General features: G+C 39.2%; 1 protein-coding gene and 2 pseudogenes across 6 annotated transcripts in view; 1 reads left to right on the forward strand and 2 right to left on the reverse strand.

Annotated features, from left to right (window-relative positions):
* Positions 1-3,009, forward strand: part of KCNK2 (potassium two pore domain channel subfamily K member 2) — a 108,876-nt gene extending 105,867 nt beyond the window's left edge. For 5 of the 6 annotated variants that reach the window (XM_023533234.1, XM_011364536.2, XM_023533236.1 and 2 more), the window contains one exon: positions 776-3,009. In XM_023533234.1, the coding sequence (XP_023389002.1) occupies positions 776-1,093 (318 nt within the window). In that variant the 3' untranslated portion in view covers positions 1,094-3,009. The remainder of the gene's footprint in view (positions 1-775) is intronic. The other variant, XM_011364532.2, reaches the window with a different exon arrangement.
* A 5,493-nt stretch (positions 3,010-8,502) lies between these two features.
* Positions 8,503-8,621, reverse strand: LOC111742645 (annotated as a pseudogene).
* A 7,100-nt stretch (positions 8,622-15,721) lies between these two features.
* LOC111742660 lies at positions 15,722-15,840 on the reverse strand (annotated as a pseudogene).

Consider the following 15,840-nt stretch of genomic DNA (forward strand, 5'->3'; position numbering starts at 1 on the left):
CAGACATAAACCCTTACAGCTGGCGAAGCGCATGAGCCCAGCCATCCTGTCAGGTGTGTTCTGTGAAGACGCCTGTCCTACTGCTGAGGAAGTGGCAGCTCAGGCAGGTTGGGTGCTTCGTTAAATCCACGAGCATCCACTGAGAAACTGTTCCGTGGACTTACTTATTCTCCAAAATGGGCCTCAGGATGGACTGACTTACCAGTTATCTGCTTTCCCTGAAGGCAAAAACGAGATATATTGTTGCTTACTTAGTAAATAGAGATTTCCTAAATGAGCAATAGGGGGTTGGATATAGAGTCCTGGCACACATCATTGCTGGTCCCTAAAACCTGAGTTTATGTCCATGCAAACAGCTTTGGTGCTGTCAGAACAAACCAGGTCACCTGGGTTCACGTTCCAGGTTTTTACTCTGTCCTGCTGCTTCTGCCTTTTCTATACCCAGATACTTCTTCAAATTACAGATGAAAAAAAAAAAAAAAACCCCTCACAAAGTTTTAAAAAGTTAGAGATTTTTTTTTAATAGAATCAGAAGTTTCAATGACAGGATTCATGTGCAAAAATCAAGCACACCTAGTACCTCTAATACAATTTGATTTATAGAGTTTACATTCATAGATTGCTTTTTTAGAGCCAGATCTGTGTAAAATGGAGTTTTGCTCTGCATCTTACCTTATTAGGTCAGTTCTCAGACCTCCAGTGTTACAAAAGGCTCAGAAAATAAAGCACACAAAATGTTGACTGTCACATTGGTGTGTCTTTGTCTTTTCTCCAGGTGGGAGAGTTCAGAGCCCACGCTGCTGAGTGGACAGCCAACGTCACAGCCGAGTTCAAGGAAACCAGGAGGAGGCTGAGTGTGGAGATTTATGACAAGTTCCAGCGCGCCACCTCCATTAAGCGGAAGCTCTCTGCAGAACTGGCTGGGAACCACAACCAGGAGCTGACTCCTTGTAGGCGGACCCTGTCCGTGAACCACCTGGCCAGTGAGAGGGATGTCTTGCCTCCCTTACTGAAAACTGAAAGTATCTATTTGAATGGATTGACGCCACACTGTGCAGGCGAGGAAATTGCTGTTATAGAGAACATTAAATAGCCCTCTCTTTGAAGAGCCTTAGGCATAGCCATAGGTGAGGACTTCTATATGATCTTTATGACTGTTGCTGGTAGCATTTTTTAAACTGTGCATGAGCTCCAAAAGTGGGGGAAAAATAGATACACCCATCATGGTCATCTGCCATCAAAAGAATCTGGAATTCTGAGCCAGCACTATCTTTTTGATGATGCTTGTTGAAAGATCCACTTTCTTAGATGAGTGGAGTAAAACAAGCAGTGTCTGATGCCTTTCTGTGCCCAGACTGTTTTTCTCCCTTTTTTTCTAATGTGCCATAAGGCTTCAGAATGAATTATAATTGTTTCTGGTAATAATGTAGCTTCGAGGGATCAGTCCTTAATTTTTCAGGGTCTACCTAACTGAGCCTAGATACGGACCACTTATGGATGACGTTTCTTTTTGTAAATGGCAAGAAATTCGTACGCAGCCTTTTACCTAAGAAATTTTCTGTCAGTGCCTTATCTTATGAAGAAACAGAACCTCTCTCTAGCTAATGTGTGGTTTCTCCTTCCCCGCCCCACACCTAGGCTCACCTACAGTCCTTTACCCCATGACCCCCATTTGAATACCATACCTTGCTGGAAACTGTGTAAAATGACTGACGTGATGATACCAGAAGAAGGAATAGATGCCAAATTAGATGGACATTGAAGCAACACTCAGAAACCCTAGCAGTAAAGGCACTGCAGAGAAATGAGGGGCAAAGATGGCCCCTCTGAGTATTTATTTGACTCAGGTACCAGTGGTACACACATACAGTGTCATTATTACCAGGCTGGTAAAATTGGCTGCTCCCAGTCCCTTTTTTTCCTGGCAGTATTTGGAATTGGTCATTTATTAATAACTATACATTTTTTAAAGCGGAAGAAGATAATCCATATATATATATATATAAGTAATCTGGCAGAAGAAAACTGTTAAAAGGATATTTTTAAGAGGTGATTAGAGATTTAAGATTTAAATTGGAAGCGATTTAAGATAATGGGTGTGAATTACCATTCTGATAAAAACAAGATAGCGAAACAATATGTTATGAGCATTTGAATAAACATTATACTGCCAGCATCAATTTGCTTTTTGGTGTATGAAAGAAAGGCTTATATGATCTTCTTTCCTTGAGTGACTTCTGCCAGATGAGGGGAGGTGACACAGCAGGCAGGACTGGGCTCAGGCCTCACCTGTGGGTGTACCTCTGGAGTTGTGACTGAGTGTGAGAGCAGAAGTTGGAAGTGAGATCACTGTGATTTTGCACATGGAAAAATGCAGATTGCAGGCATAATTCATCTCTGACAATAGAGAAAAAGCTGTTATAGCACAATTTAAATCTTGAGAGCTTTTTTTTTTTTTGAATAGAAAAGGCTGATAATCCTTTTTAGTTTAATTTTATATCCTGTAACTCTGGATGTTTCCAAAATTCAGAAGAAATTCAGTAAAGGCACTTAATAGATTGCTACTCTTTCTTTTATTTTCATACTTAGATCTGCTGTACATTGTATATATAATTTTTAAAAATGCAGAAAGAAAATAATTTCCCTAAATATAATTGCAAAACATTTCTTTTACTATTTGAGGGTGGGGCAGGGGTGCTCTGAAAAAGTGGCGTTCAGATTAGGGTCTTAAAAATTAACCCAGGATCTTAAAAAAAAAAAAAAAAAAACTTAATAGATGCTTATTTTCCAAAATTTAAATTTAAGCTAAAAATGTAAATATTCAGCTAACTTGTTAAAGGTACTTTTCTAAACTTAAAAAATTCTAACCGAAATTTTAGAAAGTCAGGCTCTTTTAGAAAGAAAGCTACATCCATTTCCTCAGTAACTGTTCTGAAAGTTCATATGGTGGGTTGCACCATGTATAAACTGTGAATTGTATTGACAAATAAAGTTTGTAATTAAAGTCAGCATTTTCTGAGTCTCCTGTTTGCTGCTGAGAATTTAGATCTGATTCTAAGGAAAACTCTGGGAGGTCGCTTTCCACTCTGTTTTTGTGTGTGTGTGTGGCTCCTTAATTCACAATATTTGGGAAAAATTTTGGATGCAGTATTGCTACCCTTGTTAACTACATGCAGAAATGTTCTTCTCGAAGGCTGTGGATCAAACAGAAATAACCTGAAATTTCATTTTTGAAATAGATTTAAAATAGCATATGAGTTCAAGATTGTTTCTATTAAATGACGATATATTAGTATCTTATTTTATCATTGTTAGACCTTGTCCTGACACTGAAGTAATATGAATGCTGAACACAGGCACCTGATTTTTTTAAGAAAAAAAGGAAACATCTGGTAGTGTTGAAGCCCATTGAAGGTAGTTGTCAACTCACCTTCTGGACTTCATACCCCAAGTATTTGGACTCCATGCCTTGTTGGTTCATATGTAAATTTATTTATTCATTCCCAAGCACCTTGATGCTCAGTAAATACCTGAACACTGGTTCCCAGCGTTATCCTTAAGACTGGTGAAAATCTACAAAAGCATGCATATCAGATCAATTTTGTTTTCTCCAGCTTTATTTTGTTTACTTCTTGTAGAAAACTGATAACGATTTTGACACAGTCTAGAGTTTTCTGGTGAGTTTATTTTTTCACTGAACCAGTTTAAGAGTGAGTAGTTTTTCCCTGAAGGATATTTGAAAAAATAAATTAAGTACTAGAACCAGCAAAGGTCAAGAACTCTCTCATCTGAAATCGTAGACATGGATTCTAGACAAGGCTCTCTATCCACCCTACAACTATTAAACATAGAAGTGATTGTTTTGAAGTTTTTTACATTTCTCATATAAATCTATATACTTTGCTAGACAGTTCATATCACGTACCCTATTTTTCAATAACATTTCACTCTTGCAATACAGGAAAAAGTGAAACTTCTAAAGCCAAGAAAGAATTGAACAATTTGTGTCTCAGGAACATGTGACATATAACAAAGACCAATTTCCACCTCATTTTGTGTAAAAAATCTGTAGAATTCTTTGATTCTTAAGGCTAGAAGTTCAGAGTAAGAGAAATTTTAAATGGATATCAAAAAAACAAAAACAAATTTAAACATTCTGAAGACTCAAGATAGCTATTTATACCTACAAACTGGAGGCCCAGATCAACTTTTATTCTTGTTTTCTTTTTTTAAAATATGTTTGCTGTTCTAGTAAAATCATAATTTATTTGTGGTTTGCCTTCCCTAGTAAAATGTGAAGATAAATTTGCTTTTGTATAAAGTAAAAGACGTTTCTATTTGAATACTCATAACTCCATTAAAATTAAGACGTGATTTTTGGCTTCAGCATGCGTTTACTTAAATGTCCTTTCCTAGTGAAACTTACTGGCCCTCGCACATGCCCATGTGTTGCTTCCGAGATGGCGTGGAGCGACATGGTTACTTTTGATAGGAACTTTTAAGAGTAACTTATTGTGGTCTTATTGATAAGGGGAAAGTTTCATAAGCTCCATGTTTGTTTCATACCTGGATATTTCCCCACCCAAATCTCAGTGACCCACTTCTTAAATGACAGGGATTAGTTTCAATGACTAGGAGTTTTGATTCTGCTCTTTTGTTTGACTCAACACCATTCATTCACTAAGCCCCAGTTTTTACTATTTCTACTATTCATTGAACCATTTGTTATTTTCCTAGTAGTAGCATCATAAAATATGTTCACTGTGTTATGCTAGTCTCAATTACAACTTTTTTTTTTAATCTTTATGTTATTCTTTTCCAAAGAATTTCTGTTCATTCGCCAAAATCTCAATGTCCTAGTCTTCACACTTTTTCTTTTGCACTTGAACGTCTGAGCTCCATCTCCATCTAGCTAACTCCTGTTGGATTTCTCCATTGCTCAAAGGTGTCTCAACATATCCAAGATCTTCATAATATGTCCCCAAACCTGGCCCTCCTTTGATGTTACCTATTTTAGCAAGTGACACCACCTTCTATCTGATTGGGCAAGTCATCTTCATTTTCCTCTCTCCTTCCACTCCATACCCACAATCACCAAGCCCTACTGACTTGTATCTTGAATGTGTCTTGAATTTGTACATAGCCATTACCTTAATCCAAGCCACCACCATATCTCCCCTTCTACTAACTGCTTTTGTATTGTTCTCTGCTCCTGTCATTGATGGAAGAGTAGTCTTTTAAATATGCAAATCTGATTGTGTTACCTTCCAGTTTACATCCACTAATTGTCTTTCATTTGGGGGGGGAGTAAGACCACAATCCTTCAAATGGCTTTTTTTTTTTGGTCTACCTTATGACATCTTTTCCAGACTCATCTTGTACTGCTCTCTAATTGTCTTTATTCCAGTGCCACTGGATCCCTCTCTTTTATCTTGCTGATGTTGTTCCTTGTGCCTAGAATACTTGGTCTTTTTTTGCACCTCAACCTTTTTCATCTAACAAACTCCTACTCATTCTTCACAACCCAGGTCAGGTATCACTTTCTTTGATAAGCCTTCCCTGATACCAATTCAGGTACCTTTATACTCTATAAAACTCTGGTTTTTTTCCCCCTTAGCTCATTAAATACTCATCACTATTCTTATTTGATTACTATCCATCTTCCCCATTAGAATGTAATTCACTTGTTTTAACTTACTATGTTATTTCTAGATACTAGCAAAGTACACATAGTAAATGCTCAAAAAATACATGACGAACAATTGAATGAAGATCAAAACGTATTTAACTGTTGTAACCATCTGAAGGATCCTGTGTATAAGTATCCCAAATTTTCTCAGTTCCACAAACATTTATCTGTCCTCTTCTACTGGCTTAGTAGCAAATGGAATACAAATAGCAATGATTTCTCCTATTAGCTGACAAGCTGGTATTAGTTACTACTCATTGTGTATAAAAAAGTCAAAGCCAATTCTTTAACTAGACAGACTTGCAGTTTGTCATTATTATACACTCTTACTCCTTATAAGCAAGGGTTTCATTATTTTTATTTCCAAATTTTGGCTTACAATAGATACTATCAAAGCTTTTCGATTATTATCTAATCTTGAAAATTTGTTTAGAAATTAATTGCAAAACATTTGCTAATACTAGTAAATGGATACCTTTTATCAGTAGAAAGCTAACTGTACATCTATTATCCTTGCCAAATAAAATTCAGCTTTTTCATGCTTAAATTTATAAGCAGTCTTGGAAGAAATCCATTATTAGGCACATTTTGTACTGTAACCAACAGAAAATGTTAGTCACTTACATGGTATAATTTCAATATTAATTCATAAACATTGGTTTTCATTCAGTTCATGCCTGACTTGTAGATGATATCCCATTTCACACTGTCCAATTAATAGAAGTGTGTAGATGATTTTTATCACACTATCTACTTTGCTTTAAAAACATTTTAGGCTTTTAAACATTATTATATTAGAATGTTTCTGTGTTTCTGGATTTTTATTACAAATTTTAAACTGGCATCGGTAAGTGGCAATGTCTGGCCCAGATTCAAATTTTATCCTGTCCAAGTATTTCGCATTTGAAAAAATAATAGCATCAAGATATCGTCAAGACATCTAATTAACCCATCTTGTTCCTCAGTCATGTGCAGCAATTCAAAGTTTACACATGCATTGAGAAAGTTTAATATTGACAAGGTCTGGATATATACAAGGAGCACGAACCTCATCCATGATTACATTGTACGTGCAAACAAAGTATTACCCTGATCATGGTTTACCAAGTCAATAGTTTTCGAGAGCCTTTAATGTGCCAATCACTAGAAATACTAAGCCAAATAAATGTCTGCCCTCTAGGAGATGGGAAGACAATGACATGCAGCACAGAAGGAGGGAATCATCTCAGTGCGGAGGAGCCCTGAACCAAAGGCCCTTACCTTTTTATAAACCTGGGAGGCTGAGGCAGAAGGAAAGGCAGACGGGCTAGCAGTGGAAAGTTACTGAATCAAGGTGGAGAAAGTGCCTCAGCTGAGGCCCTAATAATAAGGCCTCGTATGGGGACACCTATGTTCAAGACCTTGACGGCACTGCCTCCAGAAAATTACAGCGCGGTGACTGGGAAGGGCAACTTCCCCCATGATGGCCATTTCCCCCCATGAAATAGCCTATGGTCGGGCCTGAAAGATCACACATAGAATTTTGGCCTGGAGGCATTTCAAACTTTAGAGAGTAATGTGAATAGATCTCTGCTTGTAAAATACCGCTCCGGCAAAAGTATGGAATAGCTACTGAGGGAAAGAGACGAGATGCACGGCGAGAAGTCAGAGGAAGCCTGCAGGGGATTCAGGTCTAAATCATACCAGGGGCGCTGGGTGGGTGCTGGTGCCTTTTGCTAAGATGAGGCACATGGGCTGTGGGAAAAAGGGAGACGCTTTTGAGGGGCAAACTGATGTATTGAATTTAAGGCACGTGTGGAGGCACCAGAGTGAAAACCTCATTGGCTAGTTAGAATACTCAAATGAGCTCAGGTCAGGAATCCCATGTAGAGAAATGACGTTAGAAATTTGCACTTTAATAACAAGAAGTCCATATGTTAATATTCTAAACTTTAACCCAGTTTTAAATGATATATATAGGTTAGGTGTGTTTCATTGCAAGTCAAAAAACCCTCTCCCGTGAATTAAATCAGAAGGTCTTAGAACATTTTCAACCTAAACGTTGCATTACTTTTGGGCTGGTACTATGGTAACTACTTGTGTTGCTGCAGATTTGAGGCTCCGAGGTAAGGGGTACGCGGCTGGGCAGTCGGAAGAAGATGCGGGGAGCCGTAGGCAACTGCGACATAGCTCTTTGTTCCAGCAAGGGCATAGCCTGCCTCGCAGGGCGGCCTCACTCTTTACACACAGGTTAAACGATATTGATGCACTGCCAGATGATGGGAGCCTGCGCATGCGTGCGGGGCACACAGTTACATAAGGGGAGAAGTGCTGAGTCACTTCTGCTCGGAAGCCAGCTATGGGTGTCGGTTGTCCGTAGGGAGCCTGACCACAGCCATCTTTCTTTTTCCTCACACTACAGTGTATGTTTTCTTTGTGGTAAACACTTTTCATCAGCAGGACATACTCATTTTTACTTTTTTTTAGTCCTGCTTACACTACTTCATGTGGATGTATTAATTTTACCAGATATTCCCAGGGCATCTCTTTTTGAAAAAGATAAATAAAACTAATTCATACATTAAAATAGAAAAACAAATGAAAACACACATGACAATTCTGGTGGACTCTGTTGGTGCCTGAGCTGGATCTCCAGTTTACTGGGCCAGTAACCCCACCCCAGCTGCTCTGAGCGTTGGATACTAACAGTTCACAGTCACCCCATTTTCTGGTGAGCAAACTTTTTTTTTTTTTTTTAGGCAAAGCAACCCTCGGTTGACTTCACAGATTGCAAGGACCTTGTCAGCATACAATCCCTTATTTTTTATTTTTTGTGCCTATAGCACCTGGTCTTCCTAGGTGGTCTCCCATCCAACTACTAATCAGGCCCGACCCTGCTTAGCTTCTGAGATCAGATGGGATCGGGTTTGTTCAGGGTGGCATGGCCGTAGAGTGGTGAGCAAACTTCTGCACGGCAGAAGCCACCTCCCTGGGAAGTCACCCAGCCCCAGCTCTACCCCAAGGTGAGCAACCCAGAGCCAGTAATTGACATGGGGATAATAAAAGGCAGACATTTTTCATTAAGGCTGCACTAACTCTGTGCTGTGATCTATACTCCAGAGCTTTCTGTGTGATAAGGCTGAGACCACGTCCTTGCTTAGTCCCTCCTCTGCCTTCTCCTGCTTCCCTCGCTCCCTTTCTCCTCAGTGCCCACCTCCAGATATCCCATGCACCTGAATCCCTGACTCAGCCTCTATCTTGAAGACTACTGTAAAAGTTATATATTGGAATAGAAAGTCAGGTCCATGGAGGGGAGAAATAAAACATATTTTTTTAATATTCAGAGGTGCTGACTGACCCAATTATATGGCTCCTAGTTTCTAGGCAGTCAAAGTGAAAAGTGAAACATCAGTTCAGACCCAAAATTTGTTCAAACCAAGAGAATGAAACCGATGAATGAGAGGAGCTAGGTAAGTTGCCTGCGATTCCTCTGAATGGACTTGACTCAATTCAAGCGCTAAACAGAGAGCTCCTACGATTAGATTAACTGAAATTAAAGCCATTTTTTGACATTGTGGGCTGAAATTCTTACATTGCCCGTCCGTAGCCAGCCATTATAACCAAGAGAAGTGGTTAGATAGAAAGCAGTTCCGTCTGCTATGCTTGCCACAAGCCTGTGTTAGCTAGGTCTGCTTTTCAGAGGTTAGTAGCCTAAGAATAAGCTTTTCTCAAAACCTTTGACCCCGAGAATCATATAAATCCTCTTTGAGCGTTCCCCCACGAGTTCTCTGAAGAAGCCTGCTGTAATAGTGTAGTCTCCCTTGAAAAGGTCTTATTCTCATCTGAATCCAAGTAGCAATTTCCTGCAGTGAAATGAGGCTCTTTGAGTTTCCATGGAGGAATTTAAAAAATACATTTCCTATTAATTTATGACTACCTTCCCCATGGCAAGGCTGAATTATAAAGGCTTAACATTTGCAGTTTGAAAATTTCTCACAGTCGGCTATGGAACACGACCAACATTACAATGAGGGACTCTAATAATTTTCGTGGATTATTTGGGCAACAGCTCTTAGCAAAAAAAAAAAAAAAAAAATAACCGTTTAATCAGATTTTGATAATTTTCTGCCAATTAAGTGTAGCAATACCCTTTGCACACTGCACGAAATGCACCGAGGATCAAAAATCTGGAATGCTTTGGATTTCAGTGCTCGACTTAGCCTAGTGCATCTGGGCTTTTCCAAATTCCTCTAAATTGATTGCTCTGAAATTGTTACTCAGTTAGGTGGATCTGATCTCTTGTGAATGTGATTGTCAAAAATTAAAGCTCTGTATCAGTCTTCCTCCAAAATATTTAATGCAACTCTACCCTTCAGGTATCTTTGGGAAACAAAGAATGTTTTGTGGTTTAAAAAAAAAGGGGGGGGGGGGGGGTGGGGTGGCGATTATACTGTAAAGTACGTCCACTTCCCTTAAAAATCCACAACTAACACCAGAAAGGTAACAGCTTTGAGAAGTAAAGAATCTGTATTAGTTAATTATCCCCAAACTTGGCAACCTAAATCAGATAGTTGTTATCTCACAAATTTCTAAAGATCAGGAATCTGGGAATGTCTTAGCAGGGTGGGCTTGTTCAGGGTCTTTCTTGAGGTTGCAGTGAAGCTATAGGCCAGGGCTGCAATCTGAAAGCTTGACTGGGGCCGGGAGTCTATTTTAAAGATGGCTCTCTCACATGGCTGTTGGCAGGAGGCCTCAGTTCTTCACCACACACACCTCTTGGCAGCACTTCTGAGTGGCCTCATAACCTGGCACGGCTGGCTTCCCACAGAATGGGTGATCTGAGAGACAGCATGCAGGAAATCACAGTGCTTTTTATGATCTTGTTTCTGAAGTCACATAGAATCATTCCCACTTGTATTCTATTTGTGACAAGTGAATCACTAAGTCAAACTAACACTCAAAGGGAGGGGAATTAGGCTCTGCACTTTGAAGGGAGCATCAAAGAATTTGTGGACATCTTTTGAATCACCACGAGTGGTTTCATCCATCATTTTCATTACTTTATCACAGAAGCTTCGACCATCATATCATAGTTAATAATCCTGTGGAGTGGAACATAATGGGGGAAATGCTGTGTCATACTCTTTTTATTTTCACTCAAGGAAATATAGAAAATTAAAAAATACATAATGTATATAAATTGGTAATTTGAACAAAGTATCATCTTTCATTTCTTCTTTTCTAATTTTACAAATATATCTTGCACATTTTTAGAGAGAATTTAGTTAACTAATAGTTCTAAAAAAAGTTATACAAATATTTTAAAAATCTTACCCGTTCCTCATATAACACATATATTGCTCATTCTATGTACATCGTATTATGGTTGGGGCACTTTTATGTTTAAACAACATTCTAGACCAAAGTATTTCCCCAGCTTTGATATAGAACGGTAACAGTTGCAGGAAGGATAAGGTGATGTTCATGGCATGGTCTCTGGGAACATTCACTTGGACAGCTGAGAATTTCTAAGTATGTGAATCTTCAAAATGGAAGCACATTTTAAATGGAAGGTAATATAGGCACAGATCTATTAGACGCCAATACTCTTGTTTAAACCAACTGAACCTTATTCTGTATTTAAGAAATTCATTTTTAGTTTCAGAGAGAAGTTCAAGCTTTTTGACAATCTGAGCTAATAAAATAATTTTTGGACAGATCATTACTTTTCAGATGATTCATAACCCATCATATACTTTAAAAATGTAAATCTCAAAAAAGAAAAGGAAAGGTTATGTTGGTTCTCCATAAGTGAAATGCATTCCACTTTGCTCAAAATTTAAGAGCACCTTTATTACATGTCATATACCTATACTTTATCATCAGAAAATATTTTTTTATATGAGTAATATTTCTAATAAGATCTACAATTCTCGTCCGTCCTGTGAAAAACAAGTGGTATGTCAATCATCCCAAAAGAGTTGGAAGAGATCAGTATGCACCTTAAGCGTAAACTCTGACAAATCTATTGTAGATCTCGATATTATATCACACACTTCTCCAGCTTTCAAATGAATATGTGACAACGGCTCTTAGCAGAGAAAAAAAGATCAAGCATGATAAGCTTTAAATTTTAGGGGTGGGATTGCTTTCCTGGGCAAAGCATAGTGGTGATGACGGTGTTGCTATTTCATGGGCACAGTCTAGAGTTCTTGGCCAGTTATTTTAAAGATGTTTGCTTGAAATAATTAAGAAATGATGTGAGAAAGTGAGGCTAGCTCAATAAAAACCGCAAGTCAAAACAAGTCATAACTGGATTGGCTAAGACAAAATAATTAATTTTATATATTACTTACACTTTATTTCAAAGAGTTTATAAATGCCCCATCCTATATTCTACTAGATCTAATGTATCACATCATACCACAGATTTAAACAGATTGCTCCAAGCTCTCACGATTTACAATCCCAGAGTCCCAGAGCCTCATATTAATGCCATTCTCACTTATTTGAAAACAGATAAAACTGGCATTTTCTGGATGTCACACATTAAACTCTATGGCAAATATTTGAAAGAATCACATCTAATCCAATATCACTTTTGACATAGTCATAACAGTTTTTAATTGGAATTTTATTAAAATTGATACAAAAAGAATACAAGATATAAAATGGTATATGCCATCAGAATTATAAAGAAACTGCTAGATTTAGAGGTGGTAAGATTTCATACATCTTGATGCTACATAAAATTCCCAGGGCCAAGAGACCAAAGAAAGAGGTTGACAACTCCAGCATCACATTAAGAGTTTATCCAGGGAACTTAACTTACGTGGAAACATGTCATTGGCAGCAGCAATATGATGTGCATGTCCTCTGTACTAGTTGGCAGGCCTAAAAAGTTATATAGAACATGGCTGGATAGATAGGGGTGCTAGGGTGTGACCCGCTCCAGAGAAAGTGAAAAGTCTTACATGCCTGCCCCCAGGAAGGAACCTGCCTATCTGGGGCATAAGGGAGAGGACAATCAGTCTCTGAGGGGATTCACGGTAAGCAATTTTTGTTCTGGCTGGGATCTAGCTGGTCATGTCATGAGACAGTCTTTCCTTCACACTCAAGGTTCACAGAAGACCTCGTGGCAGAGCTAATACGTGAGATGTAACTGGTGAAGGTGATGAGATATTGAGATTGAGGAGGAGCTGAAAGTCTTTGGTGTCCTTTTGCTCCTCTCCCTTTTTCTTCTTCCACTTCCATGGGTCATTATGTCATTTTGTGTCTCTCTCCTAACAAGCAGGTAAGTGTCACAGTTAGGGATTTCCAAAACTTAGACATGAAAATGGGGTTAGATATGCAAAAGATTTATCTGAGGAAATACTTACATAAGCTTCCTAGGGCTCCCATAACAAAGTATCACAAACTAGGTGGCTTAAAACAACAGAAATGTATTGCCTCACAGTTCTGGAGGCTAGAAGTCCAAAATTATGGTGGCAGGGCCATGCTCCCTGCAAGACCTTTGGGGAAAAATCCTTCTTCATCTCTTCTAGCTTTTGAAAGCCCAGGTACTCCTTGCCTTGCGGTATCATAACTCCAATCTCTGCCTCTGTCATCATGTGACTCTCTTCCTTCTGTGCCTTCCATAATTTCTGTTCTTATAAGGACAGTAGTCTCCAATTGGATTAAGGACTCATCCTAATGACCTCATCTTAACTTGATTACATCTGCAAAGACCCAATTTCTAAATAAGATCACATTTACAGATACTAAAGGTTAGAACTTCAGCATATCTTTGGGTAGGGGAGGGGAACAATTAAAACTCTAATAATACTTATGTCAACTGATGTTCCTTGGTGTCAGTTCAATGCCTACAGGAACCCCTGATTTGGGGTGTAGTGAAGAAGGAAACTTTATTCAGTGCAAACAGCTGAATTTTGATACAACACACAGTTGTGAGAATAGCACAGCTATGGAACAGTTCAATAATATTACAGCTCAATCATGAAACAGCACAGCTGTGAGGTGGCCCTGGAGCAAGGTGGCCCCTGGGGCGAGGCCCCTTCTCAGCTAGACAGCTTTGCTCCGCTCCACACTGCCCTGCTCCAGGACATCTTTGGAGTTTGCGGGTCCAACCAGGGAAATGCATTCTGCAGTCTTCAGTAGAAAGGAACTGTGCTCCCTGAGCCAGAGGAGAAGTCCCTGCCCTGGTCTCTGATTGGGCCATCTTCATGCAAATGAGGACTCCAGATCCTTGTAGTTTGATTGGTCCAAAAAGCACTGTCCTGACTGGTCGAAATTCTCTGATTGGTTGGTGAAGATACTAATGAGAATCTAACTATGCAGCTCCAACTGGATGGGGAAAGTCTCAGTCTTACTAGTTGAAATATAATTCCAGAAACTCCTTTATAAGGGTTGGTTCAGATGGCAGGAATGCAATGCCAGTCAGTGTGGGAGGCAGGCAGCTTAGTGCGGGTTTCTCCCTGACATCAGTTTGTGTGAGAAGCCCCTGGTTCAGAAATTGGTTGCTAGGTTCTGTTTTTTAATTTTAGCTCAGTTAGCCACAAGGAGCCCTCCTTTGTAGGTATCTTCTTTCTTGGGGTCAGTGTTTATGAGGTAATAAATAGGGAGTGAGCAGAATTATTCAAGGAGTGTCTACTAACTGCCGTGTAAGTCTGAAATCCGTGAAAAGAAGGAAAAACAGATTGGGTAGGAAGAACCTCAAATCACAGTACAGTGTTTTCAAAATTCTATCCCTGTGAGGCGCTTCCAGGACAAAAGGGGCTCAACGGAGTCAACTTGCCACCAGGTTGGTATTCTTAATGAATAATGCCTTATTGGGGGTTCAGTGTTGGTGGTCTCTGTTGCTGGCAGGTCAGACATTCAATAGCAGTAGCCAGATTGGCTATTAAATGTGGGAGTCCTGGACTAATGCTGCCATTGGAGGAATCCACATCGGTCAGGAATGAGCTGGTCCTAATATCCACTCCCGTCTTCAGCTGTGCTAGAGGCAGCCCTACAGAAGCACTGCCTGGAGTGAACTATGTGGTAGATGCAAAATGTGTATTAACCGGAAGCTGGCAACCAGTGATCCACTGTGCAGCAGGATTTCCTGAAGGGAGATCTGAATGGGGAAACTCAGGGACTGCCATGGGTAATTTACTCCACATACTCTGTGGGGAAGTGAGAGAGTAGATAAGAGAACAAGAATCAAAAAAGGTATCAAACGGTTCCTTTCTTCTTGGTTTGTCCAGGTCTCCACTGACTGACTGAGTTGAATGCAATTAATATGGCCACGTGTGGTCTCTCTTAGAGAAACCCAGAACTCTCCCACTTTTGTTTTGAACCGGCCTTAGACCTGATCCCATATAGACTCATGCCTTGCCATCTATGACCAAAACACATTTGTTCAAAAAAGAAATAATTTGGTATGGCTGAAGGAAAAAAGTGAAGGAGGAAATTTTAAAGATAAGTTGTGGCTAAATCATGGACACCCTGAGGCTGTGGTTCTTTGACTTTCATTCTATTTACAAATTGTTATGGAATATTAATTATGGTGTCGGTGAAAAAAAAGGCATTGTGGCACAGGCAAGAAATAACTGCACCCCAATGTGGAAATAAAAGTAGAAATGATGTCTCTTATTTTCAAAAGAATATTAAATATAAAAAAGTACATCTTTTCATTACTTACTGTTTTTTTAAGTGCATCTGGGTGAAAACTTGTAATTATTAGTGGAGTTTTGCTTCTGCCAAGAATCATTTCTGTGGGTAAACACATTCTACTCAATCTCATTGTCCAGTTGCAAGAAAGTAATTGTTTACCTTACAGATCCCAAGAGAGTAAATTATTAAATAAGAATAAAACTAAACAAGTCAGGACTGACCCAGGGGCAGGGAAGGTTCTAGACTAGTCCAGGGGTGATGCTGACTGTAAGTCAAATATACCAATACTCTTCCTTTACTTTTTATTTATTTTTTATTTTTTAGGCGAAGCAACCCTTGGTTGACCTCACAGATTGCAAGGAACTTGTCAGCTTACAATCCTTTGTTTTTTATTTTTTACATCTACAGCACCTGATCTTCCTAGGTGGTCTCCCATTCAAGTACTAACGAGGTCTGACCCTGCTTAGCTTCCAAAATCAGATGGGATCGGGCTTGTTCAGGGTAGCATGGCCGTAGAC

Source organism: Pteropus vampyrus, unplaced genomic scaffold (assembly GCF_000151845.1).
Source record: "Pteropus vampyrus isolate Shadow unplaced genomic scaffold, Pvam_2.0 Scaffold98, whole genome shotgun sequence".
Lineage (NCBI taxonomy): Eukaryota > Metazoa > Chordata > Mammalia > Chiroptera > Pteropodidae > Pteropus > Pteropus vampyrus.